This window comes from Coffea eugenioides, chromosome 2 (assembly GCF_003713205.1).
Source record: "Coffea eugenioides isolate CCC68of chromosome 2, Ceug_1.0, whole genome shotgun sequence".
In the NCBI taxonomy this organism is placed as follows: Eukaryota; Viridiplantae; Streptophyta; class Magnoliopsida; order Gentianales; family Rubiaceae; genus Coffea; species Coffea eugenioides.
In genome coordinates, this window is record NC_040036.1 from 22,807,084 (window position 1) to 22,829,561 (window position 22,478).

General features: G+C 36.4%; 2 protein-coding genes and 1 non-coding gene across 4 annotated transcripts; 2 read left to right on the top strand and 1 right to left on the bottom strand.

Annotated features, from left to right (window-relative positions):
* Positions 1-1,127: 1,127 nt before the first annotated feature.
* LOC113761051 (chaperone protein dnaJ A7A, chloroplastic-like) lies at positions 1,128-7,998 on the bottom strand. Its single transcript, XM_027303866.1, has 8 exons — positions 7,706-7,998; positions 6,995-7,109; positions 5,655-5,796; positions 5,473-5,530; positions 4,726-4,768; positions 2,572-2,620; positions 2,382-2,459; positions 1,128-2,276 (listed from the first exon to the last, which is right to left on the bottom strand). Exons 2-8 carry the CDS (start codon positions 7,099-7,101, stop codon positions 1,434-1,436), a joined length of 1,320 nt encoding a protein of 439 aa, XP_027159667.1. The 5' UTR covers positions 7,102-7,109; positions 7,706-7,998; the 3' UTR covers positions 1,128-1,433.
* A 1,548-nt stretch (positions 7,999-9,546) lies between these two features.
* TRNAY-GUA lies at positions 9,547-9,630 on the top strand. The gene is given in 2 exon segments: positions 9,547-9,583; positions 9,595-9,630. It is a non-coding gene; the product is annotated as a tRNA-Tyr (tRNA).
* Positions 9,631-13,876: 4,246 nt separating this feature from the next.
* Positions 13,877-21,422, top strand: LOC113760461. Of its 2 annotated transcripts, none has more exons than XM_027303042.1 (5): positions 13,877-15,057; positions 17,951-18,089; positions 18,166-19,125; positions 20,083-20,522; positions 20,752-20,820. In XM_027303042.1, the coding sequence occupies exons 1-4, from the start codon at positions 14,189-14,191 to the stop codon at positions 20,455-20,457; spliced, it is 2,343 nt and encodes a 780-aa protein (XP_027158843.1). In that variant the 5' UTR covers positions 13,877-14,188; the 3' UTR covers positions 20,458-20,522; positions 20,752-20,820. The 2 variants fall into 2 exon arrangements, with proteins under 2 accessions (XP_027158843.1, XP_027158842.1); XM_027303041.1 differs by lacking the exon at positions 20,752-20,820 and adding an exon at positions 21,126-21,422 and having other exon boundaries at positions 13,878-15,057.
* The last annotated feature ends 1,056 nt before the right edge of the window (positions 21,423-22,478 follow it).

A 22,478-nucleotide genomic window follows, 5' to 3' on the forward strand; every position in this document is an offset into this window, starting at 1 on the left:
AAAACTCGCATCTAATAAATCAGCATTTCCGTGAAATATTCTGTCAACTTTTGTAGGTTCATACTTGATAGATACAGATGCATTGGGGAATATCGTACAAAGAAATAGAGAGGCTCAAGCAATTTACGGAGGAACTTTTGGACATCATGATCAGCTAGAAGCAGAAACAAGAATCAAATAGGGTGTTGCCTGAAAATTAAAAAACAAATACTTAGATGTTAGTGTCTAATAATGTACTTGCTTTAGGACGAGGCCATCTACAAATACATACAAATATCGAACAAGTTAAGGCAGAAAAAAAAAAACTCGCTAAACAGTTATTAAAAAAAATGCAAAACAGCATCCAACATTTTTAATAATTGAAACATGCTAAACACAGCAACAGGGGTGGTGGCGCAGTTGGCTAGCGCGTAGGTCTCATAGCTTCTGAGTTATCCTGAGGTCGAGAGTTCGAGCCTCTCTCACCCCATAAGCTTTTGCAATATTTATCGCCTCCTATTTAAAGGAATGCCAAGATTTTGCATTGTCTTTTTTTTTTTTTTTTTATAAATCTTATTCTATTAGGAGGAGAAGTCTTCGGGAAAGGGATGGTGGGAGGAGGGGGACGCCTCCTGCAGCTGATTCTGTGATGTTCCTGTCTGCTGCTACTCTTCCTTGACAGAGATGATGTTGAACAACACTCTAGGAAGAAATTTAAACTCCTCCTAGTAGCCATCAGACCAAAACCAAGTAATTTTGCATTATCTTGAATTAACATAATACGTCGACACGTAAATTTCAATTGTCTAGTCAATGGAATTGAATACGACCTCCTCCGCTTTTGCATGCACATCCCAACAATGCATTAGATTCCCTGAATCACATAGAATTACCTTCTCTTTGCTTGGGCCTGGATGGCAAATTGAGTCTTAATTTGTTACTTCTTTCCCTAGAAATGTTCTCCTCTCTTCCTTTTTTTACCCTGTTTTTTTTTTTTTTCTTTTTGGTGTAAAGGTTTTAGTTTTGAAATTACCAAATATCCCATCTCTATTACCAGACACAGAGAGAGAAATGAACGCCTTCCTTTACTTGTACAAACAAAGCCTGCTCAAAATTTTAATATGTTTAAAAATTGAACGAGTAACGTCGTAGTAAATTACTGCACAAAATTACACTGCATGTAAATAATTAGTCCACTTATATTATAAAGGGGTAAAAAGAAACAGAAAATCCCTCTCTCTAACTTTTTTTTCCCCTTTCCTTAATCGTTAGTATAATACACAATACAAAATTTTAATCCCCAAAAATTTTCCCTAGGACTAAAAGCGGTTGCCTGTTGGCTGAGATAGAAGAAACCATGTCAAAAAATGCCTAAACATCACAACTCAATCGTAGAACTGAGGGATGAAACGTGCTGGCCCTTTTGGCCAGCGGACAAAACCATTCTTCCTCCACTATCTTCTACTGTTGGGGGCTTTGGCCTTGTTTAGATTGGCAAGTTCTTCAATTAGCTTCCTCTCTTCTCCGCTAAGCCGCTTCGGAATCTCAACTTGCACCTTGACAAGCTGATCACCCCTCATGTTGCTTTTGTTTAAGAAAGGCACACCCTTTTTCGCCATTACCAAGGTCGTCCCTGGCTGAGTTCCAGATGGAACCTTAAGATCAACCATTCCATCTACAGTACGGACCTTGAGAGTCGTCCCCAGAATAGCATCAATGTAGGTCACCTTGCAAGTGTAGAGAATATTTGTATCATCGCGCTTCAGTACAGGATCTGGACGAACTTCTATAATAACAAAAAGATCCCCAGGGGGTCCCCCTCTCCTTCCAGCGTTACCTTCTGATCGAACCCGTAACCGGCTACCAGAATCAACCCCAGCAGGGACTTTCAAGCTAATCCGCTTCGACTTCCTCACGCGACCATCACCGCCGCATGTGTTGCATGGCGTGGTGGTCTCTCCAGCACCACCACAAGCAGAGCATGGCATTATTTGCTGGAACACACCAAGTGGGGTCCTTGCAGATGAGATAACCTGTCCTTGGCCCCCGCATGCACTACATTTAGCAGTTCTGGTCCCTGGTTTTGCACCTGACCCATCGCAGGTGCCACAGTTCTCAAGCCGCATTATTTCAATCTCCTTTTCAACCCCAAAGATGGCTTCTTTGAAATCTAAAACTAGATTGTACACCTGGTCTTCGCCTTCAGTGGCCCGGTTCCTAGAGCCTCTGGCACCCATACCCATACCACCGAGGCCATCAAACAAGGACTCGAATAGATCAAAGGGGTTGCTGAAATCCTACCATAGTGAACCAACAAGATGTCAAGATATGAGTAGTCAATACACAGGAGCCTCTCAAAGAAAGAGGATGGTTACTGTTTCCTCAGAGTAAAAGAAACTCACCCCCATGCCCATGGAACCTTTAAGCCCTGCCTCCCCATACCTGTCGTAAATGGAACGTTTCTCATCATCTGACAAAACCTGTCGCACAGAGGTTACTTTTCAACTTGGCAATTGCAAACAAATTTTCCCTTGACTACATTATTGATGGGCTATCAACTCAACCTTAACAGTTACGATGATCATGACATACCTCATAAGCATTGCCGATCTCTTTGAATTTCTGTTCTGCTCCAGGTTCTCTGCAAGCAAGTAATTAGGCTTCATTGAACACTTAAAAAAACGTATAATATACATCCTTAAATAAGTGCACAACTTATATGGAACAGAGTTCAAGGCTCGAAAATTTGGTGGCATAAAGAAAAAGTTCTAAGAACAGAACCAATCTAACGACTCTGGGTCACGTGCTATCAAATACCCATTTCAACGACATTGAGGCTACCAAAGTAAATTCATTTTCTTAAAAAAAAAAAAGAAAAAAAGAAAAACTATAGCAAAACAAAGTTTAGGCCACCTTAAAGAACATTGAGCTATATTTCATATCAAACTGGGTTCAAAGCATGAAGAAGTTCTCCACCCAGTGAAACTATATCTATAACTTGCCAATGTGATCTAAAGGTTTGGCTGTAACTCACAGTTGAAACCATTTTGCTAGAACACCAAATATCCTGTCTAACTCTGACTTAAAGGAGAGATGTACTTACAAAGTTTATCTGAAAATTAGAAACTGTAGGTTTGTCTAGCTAATGGTAACCATCTTACACATGTGGCAAAGCAGAAAATGGCAATGCTACAAAAAGGAATATAAGAAAAAGAAAGGGCACATAGAATTAGGTATTTAGCTTCAATTGTGTGGAATCATCTACCTAATACGACAGCCAGCTTCAAGCTTTCTGATAGATTATTTTGATAGACCAAATGGAAAGAAATCAAACCCTCAACCCTGATATGAGAAATGCACTGTAGCAAATAGCTGGAACTAAGTACTGCCTCAGTCTTTCATATGTGGCTATGTATCCTCAAATCAGTGTTACATACTAATCGATTTCAAGTTTCAATAACACTCCCCTCCAGAAGACTAAAGAGAATCAGAATAAGGGAAAAAAGAACTAACAATTAAAGAAGAAAAATTTTAGCATGGTCACTTTGGTCACCAAGTCGGTGTAAGCAACTATCAGAACTTCTTATTGGACATCACTGTCAGTCCCTTCTTTCTAAATCTAGGACTTTTGACGTAAATGCCTTGCATTATATGCTGTCAATAGCTGCTCACCACTTATTCATCGACACAAATAAAAATTTGTCAGATCATATCCCTTTAAGAACAACTAACATATGGCTCATCTGCGGTAGGTCAGATGGAGAGAGAATATAACATGTGGTCACTTTGTCATTGAGTTTGCGTGAGCAACTAACCACACCATCTTATTGGACATCATTGCAAGACCATTCTTTCTGAAGTAGGACCTGTGATGCAAATGCCTTGCACTAGATGTTGTCAACAGCTGCTCCCATTTGCTCATTGACACGCATATATTTATCGGATCAAATCCCTCTAAGAATGAGTAAAATATGGCTAGTTTGAGGTAGGTCTGATATGGAGAAAAAATATTATATTGTTGAGTTGGATGCCCACTAGAAGATTCAAATGTTTCAGGTCCTAGTGAATCTTATACCAAAGATGGCTTCCAAAAAGGCTCATTACCAATAAGATTTAAAATATAGCATATGGTTGAGCAAAAAACGGTGAGTCATAATTCATGACCATGAATAGAACGTTCAGAACTAGAAAGTAGCTTTAGAAATTAGTCAAACCAACCTTGACAACTCTTATTTCCCATGCAAACTTAAAACACTTCCCAAGAAATTGGTCAAGAAGGTGGTGTGTCCCATGAGAAAGCAATCTGGACTATATGCTTGAGAAACTTGAATAAAATTCAAGAAATATGCGAGGAAGGTCCAGCTTTCATGAGCAGAAACATTTTCAGCTGTAACTATGAGATACAGCCCAGCTATTCCTTAACAAAGTAACTCCTAGTTATGATTTAAGGACATAAAACTAGAGCAGCCAAAATTGGAGAAGCAGACAGTTCCTTGATAAGATTTAGTGCAAGCACATTCAATTGAATTACATCGTCTACTTATATGTTTTAAATGACCCCTCTCATTATACATGTTCACCTATTAACTTCTTCCAGTTCAAGGTTTATCATACGGTAATCAATTTGTGCCATGGAAAGACCAAGCAGATCGTCAAACAAAAAGCATTGATTAATACAGAAGACTAGGGATGCATATTAACAAAAGGACATCAAGCAAATTATTGAAGTTTGAAGGTGAAACTTACTTGTTCACATCCGGATGGTAACTTCTGGCAAGCTTCCTATATGCTGAACATGAAAGTATTAACAATCAACATCATAACAACTCAAAAAGATCAGACTGAAGGTGCACTTTCATGCAGAATGATGATATAAAGTATGTTTATGCTTCAGGCAAAGAACAGATACACCAATACAAACAGAAGGAAGAGAAAACAATAGATAATACAAGTATAAAATTATGGAAAAGCTTTTATAAAATGTACCAACATTTTTCCCACAGCAAAATTCATCAGGTAATTAACAAGTAGCTGAAGATAAAAAAAATGAAATTCAAGGAGACAATGACAACAGTCAAGACTACATAATATCTGAGCTTTCAAATAATAGAAAAACAGTTGTCAATTATCTGCAGGGTATTGCAAAGAAACTATCCCAGAATTAAGCTACAAACATTCTCCCAAAGACTAAATCTTCAGAATACTTTTTGCAATGGTGTCCAAATGTGTAATTAGAAGCTCTTAAGTACGTTAAACAGATACCATAACCATTTTCCTCTACTCTCGATGCAGAAAATAGAAATGTAATTGCTGCAATCCGAATTATGTAATAGTAAGGTTTACCAGACATGCAATGATATAAGTTCCTAAACCCAGAAAGTTCAGGCAAAAGCAAACAAAGTAAGGTGCTCAGTTCAAGTGACATAAAAAATGCCAACTACTAGAACATTTTAAAGCAGCATGATATGGTGAGAAGAGTCAGGCTATACTAACCACTTTTGATTTCTGATTTGCTGGCATTTTTTGACACACCGAGGACAGAATAATAATCCTGTCCACAAGAGATAATGGTATGTTCATCACATGCCACCCAAAATAAGATAATGAAATCAAGAAACTTAAAATTTGTTACAGGTGAATCAATTAGGACAAGGCAATCAATTTAATTGTCTTACTTGTTGAGCTCTAACTGCAAATCGAGCTCCCCTTTTCTGACGTGAATCCTTGCACGACCCTGAGTTGAAAAGTACATGCAATGGACGTTGAGAAAAAAAGGTTGAACTTGGTGATGCCAATACTTTACTCCGGCTTGCAACACTGCAGCACAGAATTGAAAACATAAAAAGTAGGTATAAGATCTGCATGTGCAATATCTGTTTGGTGAGAAGACAGCCAATGTCATACTGTAATTGGCATCCCACAAGTCACCAGCAATATAATATAAGTGCAAAGTTTGCTCTAGCCAGTTAAAAGGACTCATATGCAGACTTTACAAAAAAGTACATTGGTGGTGTGAACATCTGTTCAATTACGGCACTTTCAAAGATACTTTTTGGTTGAGTAACATTCTGTTACTTGGTGACCAAGAATTGGTAGTCAGTACCCCTACGACAGATCCTTCTTAACCAATCTTCGAAGTGAACAAACTACAACTGTCACAATCCACTTGGGTACTAGTATTCCTGTAACCAATGTATGAGCCCTGATATTCATCTGACCCACATGTCCATTCTAGCTCTTTGTACACTGTACACTGACCTGACAATGTATATTCTCCGCAAGATGAGGATAATTCAAAAAGTGGAGTGAACTTAACCAGATTTTGTGCTAGCAAAGAATAGGGTTTGCATGGGGTCGAAACATGTATGATATTAACACTCCCTCTGAAAATTTCCCAGAGGCAGCCATGTTTTTCAGCTATTATCCTATCCTATTTTAAGCACTGTGTAAGTGAGTGAGACTCTAAACATGTTGGAAGATGGTTTTCTTTTGTTAATCAATCAGGGGTTGGAGAGGTAGACACGGACCAAGGCTTGTTATGCAGAGTTCCACCAAGTCAGGTCACAGTCTTTTCATCTTTTCAAGATCCAAAACCTCACATAGATCCCAGCATAAACATTAGATGATTAAGCTAATTTTTCAGATGATAAACAGTTCTGTTGTCAGGAATTCAGACAAATCATTATCGTCAACTCGCAACTAGGAAGTAGAATCAGATTAGCAATGATATAGAGTTTTATATCTTCCTATTAAAGTTGTAAAGTTGTACAATTAAAAAACAAGGAACAACCATTATATGTTTCAAGATTGTGGCTAAAAGAATTATATCTTGGTATTCGTACAAAAAGAAAGTAAATATATGATCAGAAGATTGATTGAAAGTGCATTATATAGTTCCAGGAATTCAAGTGTGGCGTAGGTTTCTGGAGTTACAGGTGCACTTAAAAGAAAAATGGACTAGCCCCTCCAACTTAGATTGCTAGCACATTGCACAAAACACAGAAAAATGGCTCACCAATCTGGAGGCAAAGATAATTTGTTTGTAACAGTGAATCGAGCAACTATTTGAGGCTGAACTCCACACCGAGCCATCCATGTACTTCCACAAGGTACGATAGCCATTTATTCTCCTGCTACCAAGGCCAAAAACAATCGTCAACATAAGCATTTACAATGCGGTGCAGGATTTAAAAAAAAAAAACTGCAAGATAGCACAAGAAATTACTGTCCATTAAAACCTTTTCGAAGCACAACACAACTGCAAGACAACATAAGAAACTACTCTTCAGTAAAGCCTTATTGAATACCCACTATGACAAAGGCAATTGGACACTCCGGCAACAAAAGGAGGTAGGTAATCTACATTAGCTCAAGAAAAATCCTAATTTGAAATCCAAAAATGGCATTTTCAAGTGGATAAAGGGTGGGGAGGGGGGAGTCTTTCAATATAACATTCATATCGTACTGTATTGTGTTTTTCTTTCCTCTTGCTCCTTTTTTTTTTTGGCATCCTGCTAACACAGAAACAGCAATAGAGACCATAAATGTATCAGTCAAACTCCTAAACCTAGGGTTTTGCACCCAGTAATGATAAAAAAAAAAAGCACAAAGGCATAAATTCCATAGAAACTAAGCAAATATATACATACAATTGAACAAACGCAAGAGAAGAAGGGATTTATTGAGGAACCGAAATGAGTAAAAACAGTTAAGATTGCGTGCAAACCTGAACTCTATTAGCGACTATTGAGTAGGGAATGATTTGCAGGATAGAGGAAGGGAGTTTGTTTTGGAGGGCGAGTGTTTTTTGTGGGGGGAGGGGGGCGGGGGGTTGGAGCGGTGGAGCTCCGGAGCAGAGAAGAAGTTTTTGGGAGGGCGGGCGCTTGGTGTCCGGCTCCAAAAGATGATGAGGCTCTCTCCAATAAAGTTATTGGAGAAAGAAAGCGAACAAAAAGGAAAACACCCAAAAAAAAAAGGGAGGGCTTTCCAGAACGCTGATAAAAAAACTCCTTCTTGTGGCCTGCCCACCGCCCAGTGTGCCCCTTCTGTGTTTTCAAACCATACACCTCAAGAAGAGAAAAATGTGTTAGTTGTAGTGCTCCATGGTCAGCACCAATCTAGTTTTAATGCTTAAAGTTTGGGCAAAATTAATTGTGGTCATCAATATTTGACATATGTGCAGTTTTGTTCTCGAAATTTTGGCAAGAGCAGAACTGCACATAATTTGAAGAATTATATGCAATTACTCACGGAATTTAGTCACGTTAAGTCATGTGAACATTAAATTAAATTCTGAATTAAAAAAGCAAAATAGTAACTAATTTTGAACAACAAAATCCGTGATAACTACTTAACTAGTAAAAAGAAGAAAATTTGTTAAACTAAAAAAATTAAAACTAGTCAGAGTACTTGGTCCATTGGTCCAAAATCCATGTTCACTCTTCATCTCCACCGCCCCTAGCAAAAATAATACTAATAATTAATTTTTTTGGTATTGATTAACAAATTATTGGTTAATTAGCTACCGACATACCATTATGTAAGTTATTCATATTGTTTAAGATTACTTTGCATTTTTATTTCTTTTTAAAATGTTTAATTCAACAAACAAGTGATTGCATGTGACTAATTCCATAAATATTTGAAGAAAAAAAAAATCTGTCAATTGTCTTAAATCTGCTTCAAATTGGTAACACAGGGGATCAAATTTGTTTTCGTGGAAGATTTAAAGACTAAAATTGCATCAAATACCAACCATTAGGGATTAGATTTGTTTTTGCTAAAATTTTAGGGACCAAAATTGCATAACTACCAAACATTGAGGATCAAAACTGCATTTCCCGTATTAATAATGTGTCGAAAATAATGATGGATTATGCTAAAAGGCTTCCGCATGAACTTAATGTCCAATAACGTATTATCGTGAACATTATTCCTTGGCAAATAATTTTTTACTTACATCATAAATATATGAATTAATATTCTATATACTAACAGTGTATATACTTTCACCACCAAATGCAAGACACATAATCTGAATTTGAATTTCAAATCCAAATTTTATATATATATATATCATACATTCAACCGTGATAGTATATACACCATCAGTGCATATAAGATTTATTCTAAATATATTTTCAAACATCTTTTTTAAATATTTTTAATCAATTTTTATTTCACATACAACGAGTCGCAAAAAAATGCTATAGTATTATTTCAAATAATTTCCTATCAAAACACACTATCACTATGATAGTATATAAATTCCGCATGTTAAATTAAACCGTAGTTATCTCATGCAAACCTTTTGTTTTTTTAACGTAAGTTATCTCATGCAAACTTATTTAGACATAGTGATTGTCTTCTCACATGATTAAGTGATAGACATAATAGTTAACTTGTAGTAATTAGGCAGCAGATAGGTTCAACTTGTACGCGTATCCCCGGGTTCAAGGACATTAAAATCCCAATGTTTCATTATTATATAGCTTCAATTAGTTTTTATTACTCAACCAAACTATAAATGTAGTTATTAATGGTTGTAACAGAGACTATCGCGTCAAGCCGACCTTAGCTCAGTTGGCAGAGCGGAGGACTGTAGTGTTGACTGTCATCCTTAGGTCGCTGGTTCGAATCCGGCAGGTCGGATACTTTTTTCATTATTTTCCCCTGCTCACTTTCCTTTCGATTCCTTTCATTGGTGGTATTTCCGTGGGTGCATGACGAAAATAACCTTTACCTTCTGTATCCTTTTCACTTTCCTCCCAATGGACATATACTCCCAAATGCATAATTGCTAAATAGTTTATATTTACTTCCATTTTTATCTAGATTTTTTATATGAACACCAACCAATTGGTTGGGATGCTTGAGGAAAAATTGGAAATAAAAAGGAAGGTAGGAAGGATAAATTAAGATCAGTTACATGCTTTTCTTCAGGGTAAAAATAAACTATTTGATTAGGAAAAAAAAAAAAAAAAACCTTACTGTTGTTGTAAAAAATTCCCCTGCACTTCTTTCCTAAGCTCCCAAAACAAATTGCATCTTTTCTCCTCTACCCCTTGTAGCTTTAAAGTCTCTTTCTCTTTTTTTTCTCACCTCAACTCGCAAGCAATATTGGGTAGCAAAGCAACCTATTCGTCAAAATCTATATACATATGTATTACAAGGGAGGTTTTAGTTGATGCCTTCTGAATGGCTTCCAAATCTCCCATACTTTTTTTTTCTAGATTTTTATTTATTTTAATGCATAAATTCAATTGAAAAGTTTGAAATAGTGATTTACAACTAATCTTATGACAATTCAAATTTAAAATTTTAAAAATTTCCACTTCAAATGAAGCCTCAATAAATAGTTTATTGTTTATTTTTAGACTTTAATCCCTTTTTCCTTCCATGATTAAAGAAAATAAATTTGGATAATTTGATTAGTCCTATAGTAAAATTATTCAACCCATTACAACTTTATCACTTTAGCCTGTTTTACTCCTTGATTAATAAAGATTGATTTGTCAAATCAGAGGAATAATATGATTAGTCCCATTTTTTAATCATTTATATAATAATATTTTTAGCACACTCCTTTCAAGTATACATATAAATTTGTCAAACATTCAGATGACATATACAATTAACTTATTGCAACTAAATCAATTTTTTTAGCCTTAAACTTATCCTATTAGACGTTTATTCCAACCAATGAAATAAACACTTTGACATACAATGTCATTTAGATAATTTTTGACATGTGCAAAACTCCATCTGAATAATTTTTCATATAACATGTATATCAAAAAGTCCACATAAAAAAAAATTTTATATGAATTTTAAATTAATAAAAGGGGCATTTAGATGGTTGTTTTTTGGAGTGTTTATCAAAAATTTTAAACAAATATTTGTTTTAGCCAATTATCTTGGCTAGTTGTCACAAAAAATAGTAGTATTTCACCAAAGTTATACCCAATTACTTTTTCTTGCTGATTATAATTATAAATTTTTATTTGGAAAAAAAATTTGAAAAGTGAAGTAACAAATCCTAAATAATAAAAGGAGTAGAAGAATAGGAGTACAAGGTTGGGAAGAGCAAAAGTGAGGTAACAAATCATAAATGGTAAAATGAGTATAAAGATAAGAGTATGGGGTTGGGGAGGTTAAAGTTAAGAGAATTGTAGTTGTGGGTTGAGATGAAAGTATCAAAATGGGTGATTTATGTGAGTTAAATGTATATAGTTTTATATGATTTTGGTTATGTTACACATTTACGAACCACTACAAAATTTTATTTATTTTTTCGCCCATATTATTTGAGCAACAAAATAAGATATCATTGTAATCAACAAAAATAAAAACACATTATAATAATAAATAAATTTTCACCTAAAAATAAAAAATTACATAGAAGAACCAATAGTGGTGAGTTTCAAATTTTACACTCTACAAAAATCTCAAAATAATTTAAGCGTGAATGCAAGAAATAAATTAAAAAAGAAAGAAGGGAGTAGGATAAAAATTAATAAAAATTAAATAATAGGAAAAGAAAGTTAAATATACCTTTGCAAAAAGTAGAGTTAAATACACCTTTGCAAAAAGTAGAATACAATTATTTTATTTGTAGTGATTTAAATTTACTTACTAATGAATTTGATTTTACATCTAATTTAATTAGCACTAAATAAGTTGTCCCAATCTATCCATTTAAAAGCTAATAATTAATGGGTTCAATTAGGTTACCCATTTGAAACTAATAAAATTGCATACCTGTACTCATTTGTTGAAGAATGAGTTGAAAAATTGGTCACTTTTTATAATTATAAATGGATGGAAAAAGTAGTAGAATGAGAGGTAAATAAGTTGCAAAATTAGGTAAGAGATTGTGCAATTTGATAGAATCAAGGTAGGGTAAAGGGAAGGTAGAGTTTTTTTTTTTTTTTTTTATGTGACGATACCAGCTAACGTAGCCTACTTCTACTTCTACTCATACTCTAACCTACACTACGGGGGAGAGGCTCAACGGGATTTAGAGAAATCAACAGATACTGAACTATCATCGGTCCAGACGAGTATGGATTTAGAAGAAGTCACAATAGTGGCATATTGATGGACCACTATCAGATCAGACAAGTGCATTACGCACTTGTATAGATTTAAAAGAAGCCACATATAGTGGTACATTGATAAGAGACAATGTTCGAACTCTTTACCTCCTACCCCCATCAAAATTTAAAATTTTTAGTGGTGGCCAACAGTCTAAAAAGTCGTTGGTTTGAAGATAAAGTATGTGAGAGGAAGAAAATTGAAGAGACGTGGAAAGTTGGATTAGGAAGGCAAGAAAGAAAGTAACGAGGAGTAGAAGAATGTTGAGGGGAAATAGCACAAGAGGAGAGAACATGGAAATAAGGAGTAACAATGTTATACTTGGTGTATTTTTAGTATTTTTTAGGTATTTTTATGATCTTTGCTCATATTTTTTAATTTAGTTTAAGGTTTTAGATAAGTTATATAAATACAATATAAATTAGATACTAAAATAGCACTCTTTTAAAATTTTTAACCACATTTTCATGTAATTAATGTAAATAATTCATTTACTATTATTATTATTCTATTAAACATAAATCCGTGCACGGGTTACAGTTAGGGGTGGCAATTCGAGTCCAATCAGGTTGGCGGGTCGGGTCTTGCAAAAAAATCTGTTGACCCGAACCCGACCCGTGACGGGCTAGTATATCTGACACGAACCCGAAAATTTTGGGTTGGCGAGTCGGTGGGTCGACCCGAAATGACCCGAAAATTAATTTTAATTTATTAATTCATCACTGTAAATTCTAATAAAATCAATTTCTCACAAAATTAATTACATCATCAAGTAATAAAAATTTAAATAAATAATTTCAAATCAAATCTAAAATAAATTAAACACAGTAAAAGTGTTTTATTCCAAACCAAATATAAAATAAATTAAAACTAATTATATTATTTGTCCAAATATAATAATTTTAACTTCATACAAGGTAAATAAATTCATTTTGGATTAAGTAATTAATGCCTTTGAAAAAAAAGAATGATTTAGTTTAGTTAGATAAAATAATTTTTATGTTTATTAAATTATTTTTAATTTGTAAACGGGTCATATCGGGTCATATCAGGTCACCACGGGTTGACCCGAAATTGATCTGTTTTCTTTTCGGGTTCATCGGGTTCGACCCGAACCCCCAAAACTTCAACCCAAATCCATTAATTTCGTGTCAGGTTCGTGTCGTGTTTTTGGGTCGTGTCAGAAATTGCCACCCCTAGTTACAGTACTAGTTTTGAAGTAATAAAGGAGAATGTAAGCTCAAATGGCACAGCGCGGCTGGAAATTAAAGATTAATTGTTTTCACAAATTATGAAACAACTTGTTCTTTGCATGTAAGACGCCTTGTACTCCAAAATTTATCGAAAGACCCATTTTGAGAACTCATGATCCCTGTATCTTGCAGTTGTCATTAAACATTTACAACTTTCTTGAAACTCACAAAGAGTCACTCTTAGAATTTTTTTTTTATTCCCGCTCACTTGACATGTCACAATTGATAAGGTATTGCTTGCTTATATAATTGCGGATGGTACAGAACCTGGTTGAGGGTTTTACTATTTTTAACATAAATTATATATTAAAAAAATTTATTTAATTATATCATTAACATATTTTTTAATTATTTTTTATTTTATATATATCACATTAAATAAATATTATAATATTTATTTTCAAATTTTATCTCAAATAATCTACCATCCAATCACAAAACTTCTGTGATATGGTCGTGCATGAAATAAAAAAAGATTTTTTTGATAATAAATAAAAAATAATTAAAAAATATGTTTATAATTGGAGAAAAAAAATTCAAATACTACTAATAACTAAGAAACTATATGCCCACTGCGGGGGCAGTAGCATTGCAGTAGAATCCACCTGTCAGTGCTGCAGACATCTTTAACGCCTCAGTCCTCGGTCCATTTGGTCACCACCACCACCATCACCACCACCACCGCCACCTTCCCCCACTTTCTTTCTCCTTATTTCTCACTCACTCTTTCCCCATCTCGCCGTCCTTCATTTCCCCTCTCTCTTTTTCATACAACCACAAGACCTTCCTGGCACGGCACAAAAACACGTACTACTACTACTCTTTTATTGGTTACCGCTGTTGAGAGTGTTGCTTTGAAAATGGCCACGGCGGTCACCACTCCTCCACCGCCCTCCTCCTCTTCTTCTTCATGTGGGCCCAAGTTAGAATCTTTGGCAAATATAGACATAACTAAGTTATCTCAGTCAGAGCTTTACACCCTCTCCAAATGCTCCAATTCCGCCTTCGACCTTCACCGCTCTGACGACGTCGTCGTCCCCAACATCGATCGTTCCCTCTTTAACGAGTCCTCTGGTAGCCGCCGTCAAACCTATTCCCGCCTCCGCCAAAGCCACCATCATCACCACCACCTCCACCCACGTACCCGCCTCCCGGGGTTACTTCCCGGGCCTAAACATTCCCCTTCTGCTGACCCCGAAAACCACGCCATTCTCCACTATTTAAAACACTATCTTAACCACAATTCAGCTACCAATTGCCCGCCTCCACCACCGCCACCGCCTCTGCCACCTCGACCACCTCCCCCGCCTCCACAGCCGGTGGGGTTGGGATTGCAAGAAAAAATGGCAATTGCGGTGAATGTTGTGGAGAAGAAGAGGAAGAGGGGCGGAAAGGTCAGGTGGAATCCGGGGTTGTTGGAAAATGGGGTGGGGATGGAGCTGGAGAGAGTGAACAAAAATGGGCTGGAGGTCGACTTTGCGGCGTTGGAGAGTAATGGGGATGAGTTTTATAGTGCTGAATTGGGGAGAAGGACAATGGGGTTGGAGACAGAGGAAGGGGTTTTAGAGTTTTTGAGGGGTTTAGAGGGACAATGGTGTAGTAGAAGGAAGAAGAGGAAGTATGTTGATGCTGGTGATTTTGGCGATGCATTGCCCATTGGCTGGAAGCTCTTGCTTGGCCTTAGAAGGCGAGATGGCCGTGTGTGGGTGTATTGTCGCAGGATCATAAGGTTGTTATCCCACATTTTCATTTCTTTGTGGATATCATTCATAGTTGTTGTACGCGATAAATGTTTGTGGATGCTTTTTTCAAACTATGCTTTTTTGTGGATATCAGTCCAACTAGCAATGTTTGTTAAATGATATCCACAACATTTGCATTTTAGTTAAATGTTTGTTTTCCTCTGTGATACCTTCATAATATATCACCGTTGTGCTGTGATATGATGATTTTTTATTTTTTTAGTGCTTGAACTCATGCTGTCTCAAGTACTCTGTAAGCAGTAATCCATATTCTTGAAAGCATGTGCTGCTTCGTAGAACCTTGTGGAAATATTTTTGTTGAGATTATGTGAGACATTGTTCAAGGTTTACTTTGTGGTTCATGATTATTACAACTCAAAACATGACAATCAGTATTCACGTTTGTTATATAAGAGTTTTTTTTGACAATTGTGTTGACCAAACATTCAGTTGTAAGAACTTGTGGTTTTGTTTGTACATGTATTTGGAGATGCTCCTTCAGAGATGACCCATCATGCGTCCCTTTCTATCTTATTGTGTGATTTTAATTTGAATCATCATATCACGACTTTTAAAGCATCAAAATATTGCGTTCTGAGTGGATAAGGTCTTCTCGCTTTACTTTTCTCCTATGAAACATTTCTTAGAAAGTCAGTTTGGTTAAAGTATACTAGATCTTCAAGCTGTGGTCTTTTTGGTTTTATTATGGATGAATTGTCTTTTGATGATTATTGTTGAGTAACTTTTAAAATATTGGCATTCTTACAGAGACAGTCCGTAGAGGATCCATAGGTTGTTTTGTCATTAAACCAGCAGGAATATCAACTCTTGTCGGATGCAAGAAACATGCATCTAAAGTGAGGATACATAGGGCACTCTTTGCCTATTAAGTTGATGTTCTACGAATCATGAGTTTAAAGCATTTCCTGCACTATCAGGTCTAGGTGTTTAACACATAATAATATGTTTCATTTCTATGGGTTTTATTGCACATGCAGCACAGATCTAAACCTGCTCCTGTGCCAAAAATTGTAGACCTATGGTGTGCATCTCAATGCCGTCTTTTGAAGCCAATTAATTTGACAATTCTGCAGCTGTATTGTTTGTTTTGCATTACCATTATGACCTGCCTGATGCTACTTTAATACTAGCAGCAGGAGGAGTGGATCATTAAGGTAAAACCATCTCATCATGGTCAGCATGGCAGAGTTGACGAGAATGGCATGTTGATGACAGTCTGAAATTAGGTTATCTAAAAACTGTCTTTTAAGTTTTTCAAGACTCAGAGAATCGTCAGGGTCGTTTTAGTCCATCTTATTTGGTTTGTCCGTTTTAATTAGTAGCCTTAAACTTATTGAGTTTTTGGTAACTTGTACTTGTTTGTCCTCTATGAATATTGGTTTTTAACTGATTCTTGGCGATAATATGATATGTAATTGAGACGGAAGATATGCAAAATCTCTGTTTCGCGTATGGAGGTACAAACTTTTCATTTCACTGTTGAAATGTTTGATCTAACTTTGCACAGTTTTGGAAGCTCTCGATATTTCTAACTAATTCATATTGTGTTAGGATAACTGTGTACATAATGCGCATATTCTGATGATTTAGTGATTTAATTACGATTGAAGCCAAACATCTTCTATGATCCGCTTGGATGTCTAGGCGTCCCCAAGGACAATTGTTGCTCTTAGGTGTTAATACTTTTTCCTTGCATTGTAATTACCGGGTTGCGATCCTTCAGATTCTGAAGCTCAAATTTCATATTTATCATTGATTTTCTTGCAAAGTGAGCTAAAAGGTAAGTAATTATAATGTCATACAACTTGTGTATATCAATTACTTTCTTCCTATAGCAAACCTAATCTATCATGTTTGGTATCATTACATATTAGAATTGGGTTTTGATTGGTCTTCTATGCTTCTAGAACCTTTTCACTTTTCCCCTTTTTTTAATTCTAGCTGGTAACCGCTTTTTTGCACGTAATATGATAAAGTACTTGTGTAGAGTGCACGTTGTGAAATTGTACAATCTGTGATTAAATGTAGCTTTTTTTCCTTAAAATGGAAATTTTGGCACCAGCTTTCTTTAGATAATGAAGAAAATTCCTTGAGGAAACATGCCAATCTCTAGAGCAACAGAATATTAATGATATCTACCTTTCTGGAGTAGCTAATTTTGTAACTAGATGAAAATTGTCAATTTGGCCAGGGTTATGGTTGCTTAAGCCTTAATCCTATTTGAAAATTTTCTTGTTGGCTAACATCTAGGATGACCTACCTACCTCTCTCTCTCTCTCTCTCTCTCATGGAAGTTTGGGAAGGGAGTGCATTTTGCATATACTTGGCCATTACAAGATAATATTAATCTTTTGAGGCATGGCTACCTTAGCAGTAACTATCTGTTATGTTGCCAAAGTAGTTCATGTAGTAACTCGTTCAGGGGTTAAGGTTTCATTAAATTTCATATGCAGCACTTTTATGCAATAGTCATTGTTGCTGGAGGTTTAAGGTATATGCGTCGTGGAAGATATGTGCATGCACAGAGTCTAAGTTTACAATTTCTCTGGCCCCTTATAATAGACGTAAGTTCTGGGAGGATAGTTGCCTATTTTTTTTTCCCCCTTTTTGTCTCTTGTCTACTTTATTCTTTCCATTAAACTTGGCTTAAGGCAGTATCGCATACCAAGATGTTGCTTTTCAATGATTTGGAGCTGAATTAATTAATTAATATTTGATATGTTATGCAACATATTAACTATTGTGGAGGTGACAAATTGATGAGTAGTTCATTTACTTATCATGTGCGATTTGACTTTCTACTCCATATTTTTTGTCATTTGTGCTGCTAATGTATGTTACTCATTCTTCTGTTGCCAGCCCTATTGGGGAACAATTTCTCTCCTGCAAGGAGGCTTCATCATTTTTGCGCTCCTATTTTGAGGCCAAAAGCTCAAGTCAGCCAGTGGATCAGGGGAATTCCATAGTTGAGCAAGGTGGTGCTGTGGCTTCACGAAGGGTAAGTTACTACCCTGTTTGTCTTTGAGTTTTTCCTCAAAAATTTCTGCAAATATGATTTATAGGCTATGGAACAGAATGCAGGTTCTATCACCAATGCTTATCAAACAAGTCATGAGATTGTCCCCTACTTGACAGCATCTGGTGGTCATGATAATGATGTTGGCTTAATGGATATAGACAATCTCCCTGAGGTTCAGGTTCAGGACCTTTTTGAATGTTACAAATGCAACTTAACATTTGATGAAAAGAATTTGTACCTGCAGCATCTTATGTCATTTCACCAGCGGACTACAAGGAGGTATAAGTTTGGGGATGCTGTAGCAGATGGGGTGATAATCAAAGATGGAAAATTTGAGTGCCAATTCTGCCACAAGGTCTTCCTAGAAAGGCGTAGTTATAATGGTCATGTCGGGGTTCATGTCAGGAACCATGTCAAAGGTTCAGAACTGCCCACTCCAGATTCTGTCCAGAAGAGTGTTGATTCTCCTTCATGGGAGGGCCTGTGCCGGAGGACATCTAAAAATGCTCTAATTGAAATAGCTCATAATTTTACATCCGCTGCTTCTAGTGCTGGACCTAGTTCTGCTGCTGTTGAAATTTCCCACCCTAGTGTAATTAACTTGAATGAAACCTTGGCTGGCAACACTCATGTTGGAGCAACTTTGGTTTCTGAGCCTTCACAATTGGAAGGTCTAAATGCTGGGAGAACGCTGAATCTAGACTTAAATCAGCATAAAAGTGATTCTTTTATGGATGATGGGAGAATGAGCATGTGTAACAATAGGCAGGCTATCGAAATTAACCTGAAAGAAGTTCATACAAAGGATGCTGAGCAATCAGATGCTGAAGAGTTGAAAGAATATGGAAACAAAAATGTAGAAATAGGTTTTGGACCTAGGTCTTCTAAGCAAAGTGATGATGTTGCAAATTCTGAGGGACCGATGGGTGAGGAAACTGTGCATCATAGTGGAATTTCTTCCTCCTCAACACCATTGGTGCAAGCATATGACTACTTTTCTTCTGTCCCAGACAAGGTAATGAAATGCATACAGTAACTTTTAACATAGTGATAACATCTTGGAACGTATAGCAAGTTTTGGGTGGTTGTCATCTTTGAGTCAACACCTAGAAATGGTTGTGTTGTGTGAATTCTTCAGTTCCAATATGAATTGGACATTGTATTACCTGCAAAGAAGATCAAGTTTTGTTTCACTAAACTTTTGCACCACTTCATGTCTAGACTGCTTGACACCATGTCACGAGCATTTTCTGCTCTCCCCGGCCTGGGTTATAGAAAGCTTTTGTCAGCTTATTTTTCAAGAGTTAAGAATAGTAAAGCCAATTAATATTTTTTGTTTTTATTGAACTAGGACATTTTTGAAGTGCCGTGCAAGATAGAAGATATTACAACAACCACAAATGACATTTTTGTGGAAATTCAGCAATTTCTTCTAGTGAACAATATGATGCATTTTTCCTTTTAATTTGCCCTGCTAAATTAATATGGAATCTGCTCTTTTTCTAACTGCACATCCAGATTTGCATAAAGTGACAGGGCAGAATTTGTTCCTCTAGGTTTATGGTTTCTCAGATTAAATTTTTAAAATTTTCACCTTAGCTCATTATCGTCGCATATGCTTTAAACTTGTGGCAATCAAAAAATCAAGTTACTGACATTTCTGAAGTTTGTAAGTCTCACGTTCTTAACTGTCTGCAGTTTTGACTAATTTAACAGAGGGTGTAGATTCGGTAAACCTAGAAATGAGCTGCTAAATTTTGAGAATCTTAGAATTAACGGAACAGACATACAATTTATGCCTTGCATGATGCTTAGAGATTAATCATGGAATTGTTGGGTAGATCTGGGACCTATCAATGGGGATACTCCCTGTCCAGATTTAATCGGTTGCCCAGAACTATTGTACTCATATATATATATATATATATTGATGTATGAGAATTTGTTCATTGATATCCATGTTTATTTGTAGGGAGATGATGAATTTTTCTTGGAAAGCCAGAAACTTGGGAATTTGCCAAGCTTTGAGGAGTTGGAGTTGGATTATATGGGACCCTTCAAATATGATTTTGCAGATGGGCAAGAATCATCTTTGCCAGAGGTCTCCAGGGATTTGGCAAGTGATACAGGGAAGGGAGAAGTATTGAATGCTTCAGTTGGATTGGATTCACAGGCAGATCAACTAAATATGACTGGCACTCATCAATTCACAACCGTGTGTGTGTGGTGCAGATCAGAGTTCAAAATTGAGGCTTTTGATTCAGAACTTCAGTCGGATTCTATTGGATATATGTGTACAACTTGCAAGGATAAAATATCTGGGCATTTTTCCAGGATCTGTCATTGAGTTCCCATCTCTTCTGAGGTTCATGGGCTTATTTAGTTTGGGGCTGACTCTGCAGATACACAGTGGTAATTATTGTGTGCTCTTTCTGATGGATAATGTAAAAGTTGTATCAAGATTCTTGGACAATCTCCTCTTTTGCTTTATGAATTCAAAATTTGCTGCTTCTGCTCTGATGACTTTTTGACATCAGTTTGATGTTGTGCATATTTGGGGAGTAGTGTATCGTATTTTGGGTGACTAGACAACTGAAATTCAATTTTAGTGGTCTGATTTCAAATTGGTGATTGATTTCAGGTTTTGAATCGAAATTGAGTTCTGCTAGTTTAAAAGCTATGAAATGAAGCCTTCAACACTGCTTACGGGGTTAGAATTTTCAACACTAGGCTGCGTATATGATCAAAAGGGGCATAACATGAAGACTTTGACTGCTTGCCTTTTTTTTTTTGAATATATATACCCCTTGTTTTGAGCCTACTGCCTTGATGTTTTATCAGCTGGCTGAATTTTGAAGCAGATGAACCCCAATAGAAAATAATTTGGTTGCAACTGAATCCTTCTGCTGATTTATTTGTTATTATTATTATTATCTTCTTCTTTTTGGGTTCATATTCTTATCAATTCCATGTCCTTGGTGGCTCTTTCTTTACGCATGTCTCCTCATCCTGCAGGGATTGTTCGCTACTGACTGCTTTCTTTTGCTTCTGTTGCTGGGTGGTTGCTCGGTGAAAGACTCCTTGCTGGTAGTAGGAAACGTGACTAGTATGTTCATACCTACATAGCATGGATTACCTAGCTAATCAATTTTGGTCGTAGGCTTACCAAAAGTTTGTCTATGTATGTATATGTTGTGCTTATATGATACAGTCCTAGATATAGTTTCTCCTAGTATCTTGGAGCTAAGGATTGAACTTCACAAGCATCAGTACTTAAATATTTATATATAGTCATCTGTTCCTGGCACCGTTTTTCATTTTCTTTCTTTGCTGTTTAAATGCTTCTGGAAGGTTGGATTTATTAGTTTGCAATATGTGCACAGGTAACAAAACTGAAATTCTTCTACATGCTTTTTTCGGGTTCTAGGTTTATCACACAGATAGGATGTGTTTCGAAAACCATGGGAATTGTAAGAGGGGGGGAAGGAGGGGAGGTAAAACATGCTTGCAATGTAATTACATGGATGTATCTTTGTTTAGGTGCCTGACGGATTATTGTTGCAAAATCTATGTTGCTCGTCTCTGCAAAACTCGTCAGAACATCGATTCTAGTTATCAAATTCTATAGAGGGTTGGAACTATGAACCCGAGTTTAGGCAGAGTGGTGAACGAACACAACCCTTTCCTAGTCTTTTTGGCCACTTTCCCTCCTATTCTGCCTTAGCGGTGAACAGAAACATCTGCATTGCCTTCCTTATTTACGAAGGGACTTTGGTCATTTCAAAGATGCTTTTTACATTATTTTGACGGTCTCTGTTGTTCGAAGTAGTTATTGGAACGTGCATGGGTTGGGACTATTGCAGGGCAAGCAACTATGGTTTTATATGCTTCCAGGGGTTGGGAATATTGCAGGGTAAGTAATTATGGTTTCTATAGTTCTATTCCAAGCCTCCAAGAGATGATGATGAACGTCCATGGCCGGGGTGGGAATTTTTAAAGTGGATGGATTCGGTATCGCCCCTTCAGTACGTAGTTGGCTGGGCATCTGATTCTTCGAATGTCATTTGAAGATAACGAGCATTTGTTTAAAGTTCTGAACACTTAAATCACGCATATAGAATAAAAGAAGTTGCCCCTCTTGACCGCTGTGTACTGGACTGACTGTAAAGAACTATTTATTATTACCCAGAAAAAAAAAATGTGGGGAACAGAACTTATGCTTCAGCTTAGTCTCCCCTTGCGACTTCTACAGCTTGAGGTCTTACGTACGACTTACAATTTGGTATCTCGCGGCTAAACAGTGTTTTCAAGTTCACATCTTGTAAACAGTCAAATTGCCCTGAACAATTAATTTACGCAAGGGCGGAA

What these genes read in the sequence shown, in the direction of transcription:
- LOC113761051 (XM_027303866.1), bottom strand. Translation starts at nt 7,101, where the DNA reads ATGGCTATCGTACCTTGTGGAAGTACATGGATGGCTCGGTGTGGAGTT. An exon ending in CAAATCAGAAATCAAAAGTG is followed by an intron (nt 4,769 to 5,472) that starts GTTAGTATAGCC and finishes TTTCATGTTCAG; the next exon opens with CATATAGGAAGCTTGCCAGA. An exon ending in AGATCGGCAATGCTTATGAG is followed by an intron (nt 2,460 to 2,571) that starts GTATGTCATGAT and finishes TCTGTGCGACAG; the next exon opens with GTTTTGTCAGATGATGAGAA.
- LOC113760461 (XM_027303042.1), top strand. Translation starts at nt 14,189, where the DNA reads ATGGCCACGGCGGTCACCACTCCTCCACCGCCCTCCTCCTCTTCTTCT. An exon ending in GTGCTGTGGCTTCACGAAGG is followed by an intron (nt 18,090 to 18,165) that starts GTAAGTTACTAC and finishes GCTATGGAACAG; the next exon opens with AATGCAGGTTCTATCACCAA. An exon ending in TTTCTTCTGTCCCAGACAAG is followed by an intron (nt 19,126 to 20,082) that starts GTAATGAAATGC and finishes GTTTATTTGTAG; the next exon opens with GGAGATGATGAATTTTTCTT.